The sequence below is a fragment of the Chelonia mydas genome, chromosome 6 (assembly GCF_015237465.2).
Source record: "Chelonia mydas isolate rCheMyd1 chromosome 6, rCheMyd1.pri.v2, whole genome shotgun sequence".
NCBI classification, from domain to species: Eukaryota; Metazoa; Chordata; order Testudines; family Cheloniidae; genus Chelonia; species Chelonia mydas.
This window is the reverse complement of record NC_051246.2, coordinates 13,951,669-13,966,957: the sequence shown is the minus strand read 5'-3', so window position 1 is coordinate 13,966,957 and position 15,289 is coordinate 13,951,669. Positions and strand designations below refer to the sequence as shown.

General features: G+C 50.5%; 1 protein-coding gene across 1 annotated transcript; it reads left to right on the top strand.

The window, feature by feature from the left end:
* Window positions 1-1,735: 1,735 nt before the first annotated feature.
* LOC119566374 (zinc finger protein 664-like) lies at window positions 1,736-12,116 on the top strand (the record flags this gene model as incomplete). Its single annotated transcript, XM_043549459.1, has 3 exons — window positions 1,736-2,060; window positions 10,206-11,241; window positions 11,801-12,116. Coding segments are annotated over 2 exons (1,353 nt in total), but the record flags the coding sequence as incomplete, so codon positions are not given.
* Window positions 12,117-15,289: the final 3,173 nt, after the last annotated feature.

Below are 15,289 nucleotides of genomic sequence, written 5' to 3'. Positions count from 1 at the left end.
CCGGCTGACAGGACGCAGCTACGAACCCTTCCCTTGATGGCCACCTCAGTGGATGCTCTGGCACTGCTCAGTGATGTTTGCCAGGTTGGTGTTGAAATCAAGGTTGGGTCCCCCTGCTGCAGTGCACAGAGATGGAGCGTCACAAGGAAGATACAGCTGGGACCCCACTCGAGGGCAATCCTGACTGCGAGCCCCCTCTGCTTCAACCCACCACGATCCACTCCCCTCCCAGAGCCTGGGATAGAATCAAGGTGTCCTGACACTGAGCCCTCTGCTATAACCCACTATCCCCTTGCAGAGCGGAGATGGGACCCCGGAGTCCTGAGGCCCCTGGTGACCCTCCCTGCCCCAAACTACCTGTTCCAGGGCCCTTCCCCTCTTCAGCCATCGTTAGCTGTTATCTGGGAAGCTGGCAGGGCTCTGCAGCACTCCCTCTGGCTGGGGTTGTGTCACACAGACACAGGATCCATCCCTTCCTCCCCATACCTTTGTGGGCAAAGTGCAGGAGCATGACAAGCTTCTGGAAGAGCGGGTTGTGCTTGGCGTCCTGTGGGCCCTTGATGTTGTCACCGGCGGGGGTGGCACCTGAGGTGTGCAGGGCCCGGCACAATGAGCGGGGGGCAGGGGCAGCTGCTTCAGCGCCAGCACCGAGGCCAGAACACGCCATCTGTATGGGGCACCTGCCCTCCCCATGGCACTGGGCAGTGATATGGGTGTGAACTCCTGAAACACACATACACACTACAGCCACGTGTGAGCTCCTGTAACGCTCATGAACACACCGCCGTCCTCTAACTCACACACAGTTGTCGTTTAACACACACATTACAGGGGATCACACCCCAGGCTGTCATCCCCTGTAAGTAACACACACACCAACATCACACAGCCTAACAACAAACACACCACACATCCAGAGCCTTGTCTTATTGTTTCAGAGTAGCAGCCGTGTTAGTCTGTATTCGCAAAAAGAAAAGGAGGACTTGTGGCACCCTAGGAAAAAAAATTTTTTTTGACTCCAACCAGAGACTGCTGAATTGGAATTAATTTGCAAATTGGATACAATTAACTTAGGTTTGAATAGAGACTGGGAGTGGTTGAGTCATTATACTAAGTGAAACTATTTCCCCTTGTTTATTCTTTCCCCCCCCCGCCGTCCCCCAACTGTTCCTCAGACGTTCTTAAAAAGAAAAGGAGGACTTGTGGCACCTTAGAGACTAACCAATTTATTTGAGCATAAGCTTTCGTGAGCTACAGCATCCGATGTAGTGAGCTGTAGCTCACGAAAGCTTATGCTCAAATAAATTGGTTAGTCTCTAAGTGCCACAAGTCCTCCTTTTCTTTTTGTCTTACTGTGACACACACACACTCCACAGTCACGTTGTGATCTGTAAAACACTCACGTTACACAGCCTTCCTGTACCACTCAGACCCACACACAGCCTGGGGGTTGATCTCCTCAAATGCACACACCAACCTCAGGCAGCCAAGCAGCAACCAGAGCCCGACCCGTGTGTTACTGTGACACTCCCACGCTGCACAGCCTGGCCGAGGCCCTCTTGTACCCACTAGTCCCCGCTCCCCTCCCAGAGCCGAGGGAGTCCGGGATCCCAGGTCCCCACAGCACAAGGGGGCCCCACGCACATGTCAGGAAATTGAGAAGGATCATAGACGTTGCTGCTTCAGAGTACGAACTCAACTTGCCTGGCGGGAAACGGGACAAAATCTCCTCTAAGGAAGTTTAATTTCTTTATTCTCCTGCTTGAGATCTCTTGCGCTTTCCTCTCAAGCAGTGTCTGAGATTGGGGCCTCATCGCACCGAGTGCTGCACAGACAAACACTGACCAAGATCGGAGCCCTACTTTGCTGGGCTGCACCGACATATAAATGCGTCCCTACCCGCAAAACTTTAGTAATAAAACTGATTAATTCCCCCCAAACAGGCTATTCAGGTTCCACACCAGACTTAATCCACCAGATAGAGGTTGGGGAGGCAGAGCTCTGGATTCGGGATGCTGAGGACTCCAGGGAAAGCTCCAGGCCAGAGAGCCCATTCCGAGGTGAGTTGTAATAATCCAATCCCTTCTGATTTACGCACCTGCTAGTGCACGGCTCCTTAATGTAGAAGGCAAAGGCAGAGTGAAATCCACTGCCTGGGAACTGAAGGGGACAAATGGAGGCTGGGAATTAGGGGCCAGTATTTATTTTGGAGGGGAAGGAGTTACTGGGCTGGAGGCAGGAATCACTGGGGGAGTTTCCCTGGCTGGGATAGGCAGGAATCCAGGCTGGATGGGCACAATGATTGATATCTATGAATCCTAGAAATTATAGAAATGTAGGACTAGAAGGGACCTCAGTAGGTCATCTAGTCCAGTCCTCTCTACTAGAGACAGGACTACGTATTATCTAGTCCAGGTGTTTGTCTAACCTGTTCTTAAAAGCCTCCCATGATGGAGATTCCACAACCATCCCAGGTAATTTGTTCCAGTGCTTAACTACACTTAGAGTTTGGAAGTTTTTCCTAATATCTACCCTAAATCTACCCTGCTGCAATTTAAGCCCATTACTTCTTGTCCTGGCCTCAGTGAATAAGGAGAACAATTTATCACCCTCTACTTTGTAACAACCTTTTATGTACTTAAAGAATCTTGTTAAGCCCCCCTCAGTCTTTCCTTTGCCAGGCTAAACAAATCCAATTTTTTCAATCTTTCCTTGTAGGTCATGTTTTCTAGATCTTTAATCATTCTCATTGCTCTCCTCTGACCCCGTCCAGTTTGTCTACATCCTTTCTGAAGTGCGGGGCCCAGAACTGGACACAGTAGTCCAGTTGAGACCTTACCCGTGCTGAGAGGAGTAGAAGAATTACTTCTCACATCTTGCTTGCAACACTCCTGCTAATACATCCCAGAATGATATTTGCTTTTTTTCTTTTCAACAGTATTACATTGACTCATATTTAATTTGTGATCCACTGTAACCCCAGATGGATTTCTGCAGTACTCCTTCCTAAGCTGTCATTTCAATTCTGACCATTTCTCCAGTTTGTCAAGATCACTTTAAATTCTAATCCTGTCCTTTAATGCGCTTGCAACCCCACCCAACTTTAAATTGTTCATAAGAATATTAAGTTGGTTAGACATAATTTGTTCTTGACAAATCCATGCAGACTGTTACTTATTACTTTATTTCCTTCTAGGTCAGGGGGTCTCAAACTATGTGGCCTGTGGGGCTCCAGCAGTTTTGGGGCCGGGTCTCTCCCTTGGACCCACCTGCCACCCCCACCGGGTGTGTTCCCCCCCCCCATCCCCCCCCGGCAACTTACAATGGCCCGGGGCCCCGGCAGTGCAGCAGAGCTGAGCGGTGTCTGCCTGCTCACTCCACGCATCTGCCAGCCCCCACTAAGCACGTTAAGTTGGTGGAGGGCATCCACCATGGCTAGCATTGACTCTTGGAGCGGTGCACTTTGGGTAGCTATCCCACAGTTCCCGCAGTCTCTGCCGCCCATTAGAATTCTGGGTTAAGCTCCCAATGCCTGATGGGGCAAAAACATTGTTGCGGGTGGTTTTGGGTGCATGTCGTCAGTCGCCCCTCCCTCCGTGAAAGCAATGGCAGACAATTGTTTCGCGCCTTTTTTCTGCAGCAGACGGTGCAATAGGATTGATAGCTGTCCTCGTAAATGGTGTACGGCTCCACCACTTCTGCTGCAACTCTGCTCTCCTGTGAGCTGGAGGCTTCTGCCTCAGGCTGCTCTCCCAGACGGCAGCACAACGCGGTCGCGCCTACCCCTTGCTCCCGTGGCTCATGAAGCCTGGACAGTAGTAAGGAGCATTTCAACTATAGGCTGAGCAAGGTGGTTTTGGGTACATGTCGTCATTCTCCCCTCCCTCCGTGAAAGCAACAGCAAACAATTGTTTTGCGCCTTTTTTCCTGGATTACCTGGGCAGACGCCATAGCACGGCAAGCATGGAGCCTGTTCAGTTCACCGCTGCAGTTGTGACCATTGTAAACACCTCGCACATTATCCTGCAGTATGTGCAGAATCTGCAAAACCGGGCGAGGAAGCAATGACAGTGCGATGACGATAGTGATGAGGACATGGACTCAGATGTTCCTGGAAGCACAGGATGTGGCAATTGGGAGATCATGGTGCTGTTGGGCCAGGTTCATGCCGTGGAACGCTGATTCTGGGCCTGGGAAACAAGCAGACTGGTGGGACTGTATAGTGTTGCAGGTATGGGATGATTCCCAGTGGCTGTGAAATTTTTGCATGTGTAATGCCACTTTCCTTGAACTTTGTGACTTGCTATCCCCTGCCCTGAAGTGCAAAGATACCAAAATGAGAGCAGCCCTCACAGTTGAGAAACGAGCGGCGATAGCCCTGTGGAAGCTTGCAACGCCTGACAGCTACCTGTCAGTCGGGAATCAATTTGGAGTGGGCAAATCTACTGTGGGGGCTGCTGTGATGCAAGTAGCCAGTGCAATCACTGACCTGCTGCTATCAAGGGTAGTGACTCTGGGAAACGTGCAGGTCATTGTGGATGGCTTTGCTGCGATGGGGTTCCCTAACTATGGTGGGGAAATAGACAGAACGCATAACACTATCTTGGCACCAGACCACCAGGGCAGCCACTACATAAATCGCAAGGGGTGCTTCTCAATGGTACTGCAAGCACTGGTGGATCACAAAGGACGTTTCACCGACATCGACATGGGATGGCTGGGAAAGATGCATGACGTTTGTGTCTTCAGGAACTCTGGTCTGTTTGAACAGCTGCAGGAAGGAACTTACTTCCCAGCCCAGAAAATTACTGTTGGGGATGTTGAAATGCCTATCGTTATCCTCGGGGACCCAGCCTACCCCTTAATGCCATGGCTCATGAAGCCGTACACAGGCACCCCGGACAGTAGTCAGGAGCCGTTCAACTATAGGCTGAGCAAGTGCAGAATGGTGGTAGAATGTGCATTTGGACGTTTAAAAACTCGCTGGCGCAGTTTACTGACTTGGTTAGACCTTGGCGAAACCAGTATTCCCATTGTTATTGCTTCTTGCCGTGTGCTCCACATTATCTGTGAGAGTAAGGGGGATACGTTTATGGCGGGGTGGGAGGTCGAGGCAAATCGCCTGGTGGCCAGTTTCACGCAGCCAGACACCAGGGCGATTAGAAGAGCACAGCTGGGCGTGCTCTTGCTGCCTTTCCTGCGTCAGATCCCCCAGACAGCGGAGCAGTTTGCTCCCCCATTAGCTTGAGCATGGCGTCCTGCCTGCTCTCATCGCGCGCCTCCCTCCTCTCATCGCATTCATTGAACGCTTTCCGGGACTCTGCCATTGTTTGTTTCCGTGCATTCAGCTGGGCTCTGTCAGTGCGGGAGGACTGCCTAAGTTCTGAACACATGTTGTCCTGAATGCATCTTTTTTCGCCTTCTAATCTGGGACAGCCTCTGGGACGGAGATGATAGGGGGAGCATGGAAACATTTGCACCTGCGGGAGGAGAAAAAGGGAGAGTAGAATTTTAAAAGATACCAAAGGGGAGACTCTTTCTCAGTGAAACATGCAATTCATGGTACATTTAAAAGGAGAGCCTGCGGTTTCTGTGCCGATGCGCAACACGACCCCCCTCCACCACCACCACCACGTGGCTCTGATCAGGGCTGAGCCCTTTAAGCCAAACGCGAACAGCCCAGCGTGAGCGGACTTTTCCAGTAGCATTACTGGCCACGAATGCATCCCAATTCTTCAGGGCAAAGGAATCATTAAACACACTTTCTTTTAAACCCTGTCTCATATTTACAAAGGTACACCAGAAGTGCCTTCTCTGGCATCATAGTGCCGGAGCCCGCCTTGGGAGGGGGTGGAAGGTATTGGCTCCAGGGTGATGAACAGTTCCTGGCTGCCGGGGGGAATGGATTCACCGCTTGCTGCCTGTGCACTGCCCTCTTCCTCCTCCACAAAATCATCCTCCCTGCTCTGTGAGACCCCCCCTTGCAGGTGTCCACGGACAGTGGTGGGGTAGTGATAGCATCCCCTCCCCAGATTTGCGTGCATCTCATCATAGTTGCGGCATGTATGGGGCTGTGACCTCAAGTGACCGTTCGCCTCTTTTGTCCTATGGTAGGCTTGCCTGAGCTCCGTAATTTTCACAGGGCAGTGCTGTGTATCCGTGGAGTAGCCTCTGTCCGTCATGCCCTGGGAGATTTTCTCATATATGTTGGCGTTCTGATTTTTGAACAGAGTTCTGCCTGCACAGATTCTTCTCCCCATACTGCGATGAGATCCAGTCCAGTACCTCCCGGAGCTGGAGCTCATTTGCGCATCTGGGACTGCATGGTCACCTGTTTGTGCTGGTGAGCTGTGCATGGTCACTGATGAGCTCACCATGCTGCTCAAACAGGAAATGAAATTCAAAAGTTCCCGGGGCTTTTCCTGACTACCTGGCTAGTGCATCTGAGTTGAAACTGTTGTCCAGAGCGGTCACAGTGGAGCATTCTGGGATAGCTCCTGGAGGCCAATACTGTGGAATTGTGTCCACAGTACCCCAAATTTGAACCAGTGATGTTGATTTTACCACTACTCCCCTTGCCAGGGAGGAGTACAGAAATTGATTTTAAGAGCCCTTTAAGTCGACAAACCGGGGTTCGTTGTGTGGATGGATTTCGTTTTAATTCAACCTAACGCGTTTAAATTCAACATAATCATGTACTGTGGACCAGGCCCAAGTAATTCATAACTATTTTCCTTTCCTATTTTAGGCTCAGATCCTACCCCATTGACACTGGTGTTCACTATGTTAGTTGACTGATTACTGCTAACTTTTTTGGTGAAAATGAAACAAAAGAGGCATTTAACAGTTTGGCCATTGCTGCTTTTTCTCTTATTGTCTCTCCCTCTTCATTTAGTTATGGGCCTAGCCTGCCCTTCGTCTTCCTCTTGTTTCCCTTGTATTTATAAAATGCTTTCTTGTTCCTCTTTATATCCCTAGCTAGTTTAGCTTTTTGTTTTGCCTTGGCTTTTCTAATTTTGTCCCTACATGCTTGCGGTGCTTTTTTGTTTGTTTGTTTTTAAATATTCATCCTTTGTAACTTGACTTAGTCATACAAGAAGTTGTCAAAGTTCCTTCCCCACTCTGAACTCTAGGGTACAGATGTGGGGACCTGCATGAAAACCCCCTAAGCTTATTTTACCAGCTTAGGTTAAAACTTCCCCAAGGTACCAATTATTTTACCTTTTGCCCTTGGACTTTATTGCTGCCACCACCAAGCGTCTAACAAATATATATAACAGGGAAAGAGCCCACCTGGAAACGTCTTCCCCCCCCCCCCCGTTTCCTGGGGAAGGCTTGATAAAAATCGTCACCAATTTGCATAGGTGAACACAGACCCAAGCCCTTGGATCTTAAGAACAATGAAAAAGCAATCAGATCCTTAAAAGAAGAATTTTAATAGAAGAAAAACTAAAAGAATCATCTCTGTAAAATCAGGATAGTAAATACCTTACAGGGTAATCAGATTCCAAACATAGAGAATCCCTCTAGGCAAAACCTTAAGTTACAAAAAGACACAAAAACAGGAATATCCATTCCATTCAGCAGAGCTTATTTTATCAGCCATTTAAACAAAACAGAATCTAACGCATATCTAGCTAGATTACTTACTAAGTTCTAAGACTCCATTCCTGTTCTGTTCCCGGCAAAAGCATCACACAGACCACGAGAACCTTTGTTTCTCCCCCCCTCCAGCTTTGAAAGTATCTTGTCTCCTCATTGGTCATTTTGGTCAGGTGCCAGCGAGATTATCCTAGCTTCTTAACCCTTTACAGGTGAAATGTTTTTTCCTCTGGCCAGGAGGGATTTTAAAGGTGTTTACCCCTCCCTTTATATTTATGACAGAAGTAGAAACTCTTTTTTTTTGAGTTTCAGGTCATTGAAGATCTCCTGGTTAAGCCAGGGAGTCTTATTATCATACTTCCTCTCTTTCCTACTCATTGGATATCTGTGACCTAGGATGGGACCTAAAAATGATGGGACCTCAAAGCTGTGAAGGAGAAGTGGATCGGAGGTGATGAAGTTGGAAGAGGGTGGGATAGTGATATGGGACAATGTGTGGAGGGGGAAGATTTGAGGGATGCTGAGGGAATCTCTGTGGTGGGGGAGCATATGGGAGCTGCATTTACCTAGTGGGTAGGACGTTGCAGTAGGATTCAGAAGATCTTGGTTCAGTTCTAGAAGCGAGTCACTGCAGCTCCAGCATGCCTCAGGTTCCCCAGCTGTGTAATGGAAAGGGCACTGGGGCTATGAGGATAAAATCCATCTGTGTGTGTCAGTGGGTCTGGCACTGGGGGTCAGACAAGCACCTGGCTAGAAAGACACGCCTGCCGGTCCATAGACCGCAACACCACCTTCTAGGCTTCCCACATCTCAGAAAATCATACCAAGCCGGGGTGCCCAAGAGATTTTTCAAATGGGCTTCATGCCTGCCCCTCCTGACTCAGGCTGTACGTGCTGGTGCCCTAAGGCCCTTGGCACCTGGATCCAGAAATACTTGAGATGGGGACAAAAACCTCCTTGCCGCCTGGGAGAGCATCCCAGAGTCACTGGCCCTTGGCAGAGAAGGCGCTGTCCTCTTGAGGTTTCCACCTCACCCCCTCTCTGCTGCTTCACTTCACACATGACCTCTCAGGCTGGAGAAACCTGCCCCAGCGAACAAGGAGAAAGATGGGCGTGACTCAGGGCAGGGCAGGATCAGTCACGTGTGATGAGTGTGAGGTAACACCACGCGGAGGACGCCATTTTGTAGAGCAGGTCTCCGGCACTTCCAGCGCTTCACTGTAACGCTCTAAAACTGCCCCACGTTCCAGGCAGCTGCTGCTGGGCATGTTTGGTAGCCAGATGAAATCGTCCTTCAGGCCACAGCTTGGAGTACCCTGGTGTATAGGCTGGGTGTGAGGGAGTGGGGGTGGAATGGCCATTGTCACATCCCCTCTCTTCCTGCTCTCTAAGTGGCACGAAATCATTCTTACTTACATTGCTTCAGTGTCCATGCTTAGCCCAGCCCTCAGCTTGAATGCAGTCTGTGGCTGTCTGTAGCTCAAAGGCCTGCCAGGTAGCAGCCATTCACTCCTTCCAGCTCAGCAGTGTCACTGATTGGGTTGTAAAACAAGACATGGTTTTCTGATTGCATCACACAAACCCTGAGTGACTTGTCATCCCCTCAACCCACTTCCCACCCCCAAAAAAACCCCTACCCTTTTGAGGGTTTTAGTTTAGTTTTAGTTTTGCACAAAGAGTGAAACGTCAGGCAGAGAGTCAATGACTGCTTTCGAAGGAATTCCTTGAAAAGGACTCGCTCCCCCGCAGGAATAAACTGCGTAGTTCTAAGCAGCTTTAGACCGGTCTCACTGCATCAACATGAGCTAGTTTTGAACCAATATGGTTAAAACAGCGCAAACACTGTGGAACAGGCCTCATGGTATAAAACAGGAGAATGTGAAGAACCAGCCACATGTAAATAGAAACCTCTGATTGAAATATAACCAAAATCAATTTGAAACAAACCCTGGACCCTATTTTTTAGCACTTAGAGCCCCTAGTTCTGGATAAGGGCCCTGTTGTGCCAGGCAGTGTCTGTATCCTGGGCAAGCTACAGTTTAATCATCAAAGAAAACCCAAGAGGTGCATGGCGCACGAGGGAGCAGGCGCTAGGCGCTGCAAACAACATAGGGTAGAACCACCCTGAGTCAGGCTGCAGATTTGTCATGGCATTTTGTATAAAAAATTACAGAAAATTTAGTAAAAGTCACAAGTCACTAAACTTCCTGTGACTGCTCCTTGATTTTTAACAAAACCTGCCCTCCTCCTCGCCATGGGGCACCCACCCAGCACCTCCCCCAGTGCTGCAAACCTGACCGCAGCCTGGTGCAGAGGGGTTGGTGCGGGCTAGAGAGGATCTGGGTGGCAAGGCCATTCACTGTAGTTCGGCTTGCCTCCCCTACCATTATCACTTGGGGGCGGGGGCAAATCTGAGTGGTGCTGTAACCCTGCAGACCATGTCTCAGTACCCAGAGAGAGGCGTTCTGTGAGACAGAAGCCGCCATTGCAGGGTGAGGCACCCATCCAAAAAACAGTCACAGACAAATGGTGAAATCGCTCCATCCGTGACATTTTCCATCCTTGACAAACCTGTAGCCTTAACCGTGAGCTCTCTCCAGCAGGGCTCGGGATCCTGGGGGGAACGCGGACACAGTCTGAATGTGGAGAAAGCGCGGTAGGGAAGCAGGATTCCACATCCCACAGAGGGATCCATGCACAGGACGCAGTCCATCCCCGGGGTAAACTCAGCCAGAGACCAGACCTTGCTACACACCAGAGACTCCCCATGGGCCAGCGTCCCCACCACTGCATCGACTGCGCCAAGAGGTTCAGCAATCCGTCCGCGCTGAACCAGCACCAGTGCACGCACACCAGGGAGTGGCTGCACCGCTGCTCTGACTGCGGCAAGGCCTTTGCATGGCGCTCACACCTGAGAAGACACCAGTGCACACACACTGGGGAGCGGCCGCATCGCTGTGCTGACTGCGGCAAAGCCTTTGCAGAGAGCTCAAAGCTGAGAAGACACCAGCGCACGCACTCTGGGGAGCGGCCGCACCGTTGTGCCCACTGTGGTAAGGGATTCTGCAGTGCCTCCACACTGACACTGCACCAGCGCACGCACACCGGGGAGCAGCCGCATCACTGTGCTGACTGCGACAAGGGCTTTGCAGAGAGCTCAACCCTAAGAATACACCAGCGCACGCACACTGGGGAGCGGCCGTACCACTGCACTGACTGTGGCAAGGGCTTTGCAGACGGCTCAAGCCTGAGAACACAGCAGCGCACGAACTCCGGGGAGCGGCCGCACCGTTGTGCCCACTGTGGTAAGGGATTCTGGAGTGCTTCCACACTGACACTGCACCAGCACACGCACACCGGGGAGTGGCCGTACTGCTGTGTTGACTGCGACAAGGGCTTTGCACGGCGCTCAGAGCTGAGCAGACACCAGCGCATGCTCACTGGGGAGCGGCCGCATCGCTGTGCTGACTGCGGGAAGAGCTTTGCGGAGACATCAACCCTGAGAATACACCAGCGCACACACACCGGGGAGCGGCCATATCGCTGCACTGACTGTGGCAAGGATTTTGCACAGAGTTCAACCCTGAGAACACACCAGCGCACATATCGGGGAGCAGCCGAACCACTGTGATGATTCTGGTAAGAACGTGAAAAAAACCAATCCACCCACCCAGCACCAGTGCACGCACACTGAGGGGAGGATATTCCGACGCGCTGGCTGCAGCAAGAGCTTTGCACGGGCCGCCTCCTTGCTATCACATCGGTTCTTTCACAGCCGAGAGCAGCAGTACAGCTGTGCTGACTGGGGCAAGCTCTTTGCTAGATTGGCCAACCTCACCTGGCACCCGGTCACGCACACCGGTGCCCCTCTGCCACCGCCAGGGCCTGAGGGGCTTCTGGCAGCCCATGGGCCTGACACAGCGCCAGCAGATGCAGACCAGGGAGTGGTCCTGTCCCCATGATGCCCAGCAGAGAGACTGGGGGGCAGGGGAGGGGATTTGGCTGATCAAGTGTGGGGAAGAGCAGACAGGTGGAGGGAGTTTAGAGCAGATGATCACAGCCTACTGCATTAGGGAGCCCTCCCCCTCATGTAGGTGGGATCCAGCCATGTCTCTCTTTCTGTCCTACACTCACTCACTCATTTCACTGGGATGTAGCCAGGATAACCCCTTCTCTCTCTCTCTCTCCTCCCGTCTAGATGGGACCCAGCCAGGAACTTCCCCCGGGTCCCCACACCTAGCTCTGTTCCAGCCAGTGGGTGACTCTTGGGTGACATCTAGAGGTGGGATTTGCAGTCCTCCTTCAGCATGAATTGGGCTGAGGGGCGGGGCCGGGCAGGACAGCCTAGTGTGTGTGATTGAAAGAAGACTCAGGAACTGCACATGCTGTCTACTTTAAATAGGAATGTGATGAAGAAGAACTACGTCCCTAATGTGTAACAAAGGTCTGTCTAACCAGGTGTTTCTTTGCTATTAAAAAAGCTGATGCATTCACACGGCAGGTGGAAAAGCCAATGTAAAGTGCAACCAATCAAAGTGTTCCAGGCCCTAACTGACCATGAGGCCTGATGAACTGTGTGACTGGCAGGTGCACAGAGAGAGTTTCCCATTGCTCCTGGGGGAATTCTGCGCCTAAAAATTCTGCAAACAATATTTTAAAATTTTGCATATTTAATTTGTCAAAATAACACAATGTAATCACACTGGTTTCAGAGTAGCAGCCATGTTAGTCTGTATCTGCAAAAAGAAAAGGAGGACTTGTGGCACCTTAGAGACTAACACATTTATTTGAGCATAAGCTTTCGTGAGCTACAGCTCACTTCATCAGATGCATGAACACTAGTTTCAGTTATTTTGGTAATTAATTTCAAAATTCCTGTCAGCAAGTATGTCTGTAGCAATGGAGGGAACAAAAAAAAGATTCAGAAAGTGTTTTTTGACAAATAGATTCTTTACGAGGCATAGTAACACAGAACTCTGAGTAAGAATTCATGTAAACTATAATACAGAAACCTATTTCCTGCACCCCTCAGCAGTAGTACAAAGGCTTGGGGGAGTCAGGAGTAACAGAGGAGCTGAGAGAGAGGGAAGTAATTGCTGGAAGTAGCCTGGGAGTGAAGCAGGAGGGTTGTTGGGTGTGGGTGGGAGAAGTATGTAACAGATTTGGGGGGGCGGGGATTGTTAGAGAGTTGGGGAGCCTCCCCCATACTTCCCTGGCTGACTCCCTAGCCTCTCCCATTCAGTTAGGCACATCTGCCCCATTCCTGTGTGTCCCTGCACCTTCCTTCCCCTATCCCTGTGTGACCCTGCACTCCCACTCAGCCACACCTGCCCCTGTGTAGCCCCTGTCCCTGTGTGGTCCTGCACCCCCACTCCCACTTAGACCCTCACCCCAGTCTTCCCCCCCCACCAGCCCTTCTGAACCCCAGCCTATGTGATCCCCGCAGCAGCCCTATGTGCCCTGCTCTGTCTGCCCCCCCCCCCCCCCCATATTGCCTGCTTCCTCACCTGGCCCTTTTGGGCAGTTTGCTGTGAGGAATGCCACTTCTGCTACAGCTCTGAGCTAGCTGCCCTCTGTTCTGGCACCATAACAGCTCCTGGTGGGAGAAAGGTGTAACTGCAGCGCCTCGCTGGCAAAATGTATTTTCTGCCAAGGGAAAAAAAAGTCTGCTGGGGACATGAATTCTGCGCCTGTGCAGTGGTGCACAATTTCCCCAGGTCTATACAGGAGACCACATTCAGCCTGAGCTCCTGTATAACACAGGCCAAAGAAGTTCCCTGAGTTAATGCCTGTTTGAACTACAGCAGAACTTTCCTTTTTTTTTAAAAAATCCAGTCTTGATTTTAAAATTGCCAGAGATGAAGAATCCACCAGGATGCTTCAGAAGTTATGAATTCTGCATGCATGGTTAAAAGTAGGGAAGGAAGTTTGTTTTTATTTTACCATGTGTCTGTGAAGAAGAGCTTTAAGTTGCCATCTCTTCCCCTCCCCTCCCCTCCCCCCGACAGCTCACACTGCAGTGAAGAGATGAATTCTCTGTTGTAAAAACAGCTTATGCACACGGCGAAATGGTTGTGGATGTTCTCAGAGGAGAGTCAAACAGCACAATGCCTCTTGCAGGGCAGCAGCCATTGCACCAGATGTGCAAAGGTGGGCTGAAGGCAGCAGTAGCCGGCTGCACAGTGTGGGCTTCATTTCCTTTGGGCAGTGCCTGCTTTCTCCCTTCCATGAAAGTCTGTCTGATGCTTTGATCGTCCCACCGCTTACACAATAGCACCTTGATTGGATTGACACAGCCCACTCTGACCTGTGCTTTGGGGCTGGAGAAGGAAAAAATCCCTCACAACACTTGGGGTAGGAGGGTTGTTTAATTTGGTTGTACTTGAAATATATTATTCTATTGAAATACTTGAAGATGGGGGCCAGCTTTGCGATGTACAGCCACTTAGTGCCACAAAGCCACTTAGTGCTTCAATCCCCATTATACAAATGGGGAAACCAAGGCACAGAGAGCCTCACCCAAGGTCAGTCAACAGGCCAGTGGCAGAGCTGGGAATGGAACTCTGGTCTCCTGGATCCCAGCCCATAGCTCAGCCCACTGAACCACACTGCCTTTAAAAACAGCTCTTCAGTGTGTAATGTCTTGCTGTGCCTTTAAATGAAAACACTGGGCTTCACACTGCCAAACTGGGCAAGGAGTGATCTGACCCCCCAGGAATGCCCCAGCTTTTAATGAGATGAAAGGAGGGGCCTGTTCCACAGTGTGTACTTATTGTATGACTGGTAGGGTTGCCACCTGTCCAGGTTTTGGCTTTTGTGTCCGGGTGCCATTTAGGGTTTCTGGGTGTCTGGTTTTTGGGATCTGGCAACCCTAAATGGTGCCCGAACCAAAAGTCCGGTTACGGGGCGGGAGGAGGCAGCAGTGCTGAGCGAAGAGAAAGGAGCTGAGGCAGGCGTACCAGAAGGCAAGGGAGGCAAACCGTCACTCTGGTCCTGCGCTAAAGACCTACCCCTTCTATCAGGAGCTGGATGCCACCCTTGGTGGTCACCTCACCTCCACCTCCAAGAGCCCTGTGGATACTTTGGCGGGGCTGCAGGCGGTGGACAGGGGGCTCAAGCCCGAGAACGAAGTCCTGGACAAAGGTCAAGTTGGAGAACGTTGTGGAGTTGGTGGTAGCATCTGCCGGTGGCACAGCGAGTCGGGAATTCTCCACTCCGGAGGGGTCTAGCCGGTCTCAGCGGTCTGTTTGTGGCCCACAAGACACGGGAGAGAAGAACTGTAGTAAATGTTCATTTTGGAGCTCATGCTGCTCAGTTATATGAGGTAGACCTGTTCTTTCCTGTGTATATTGTGGCAGTGGGTGAAGGGATAGAGAAATTAAAAAGAAAAAAATAAATAAAACCCAAAAGCCTGCACACACAGCCCCAGTCACAAACCCCTCCCAGCCCTACTTCCCAAAACGAATAAGCATTCATTCAAGCCAACTTATGAACCACCATAAGCATACATTCAAATTAGTTTTATAGATGTCACCCACTCACATACACATTCATACTTGTTTTTCAGCATTATTTTATACAGAATACGCACACAGCCTAGCTTAAAGGAAATCTAATGGTGTTCAATTGTTCAATACACCCCATGTAGACAAAATGTAGGGCTAGTTTATACTATTCTATGTTACAG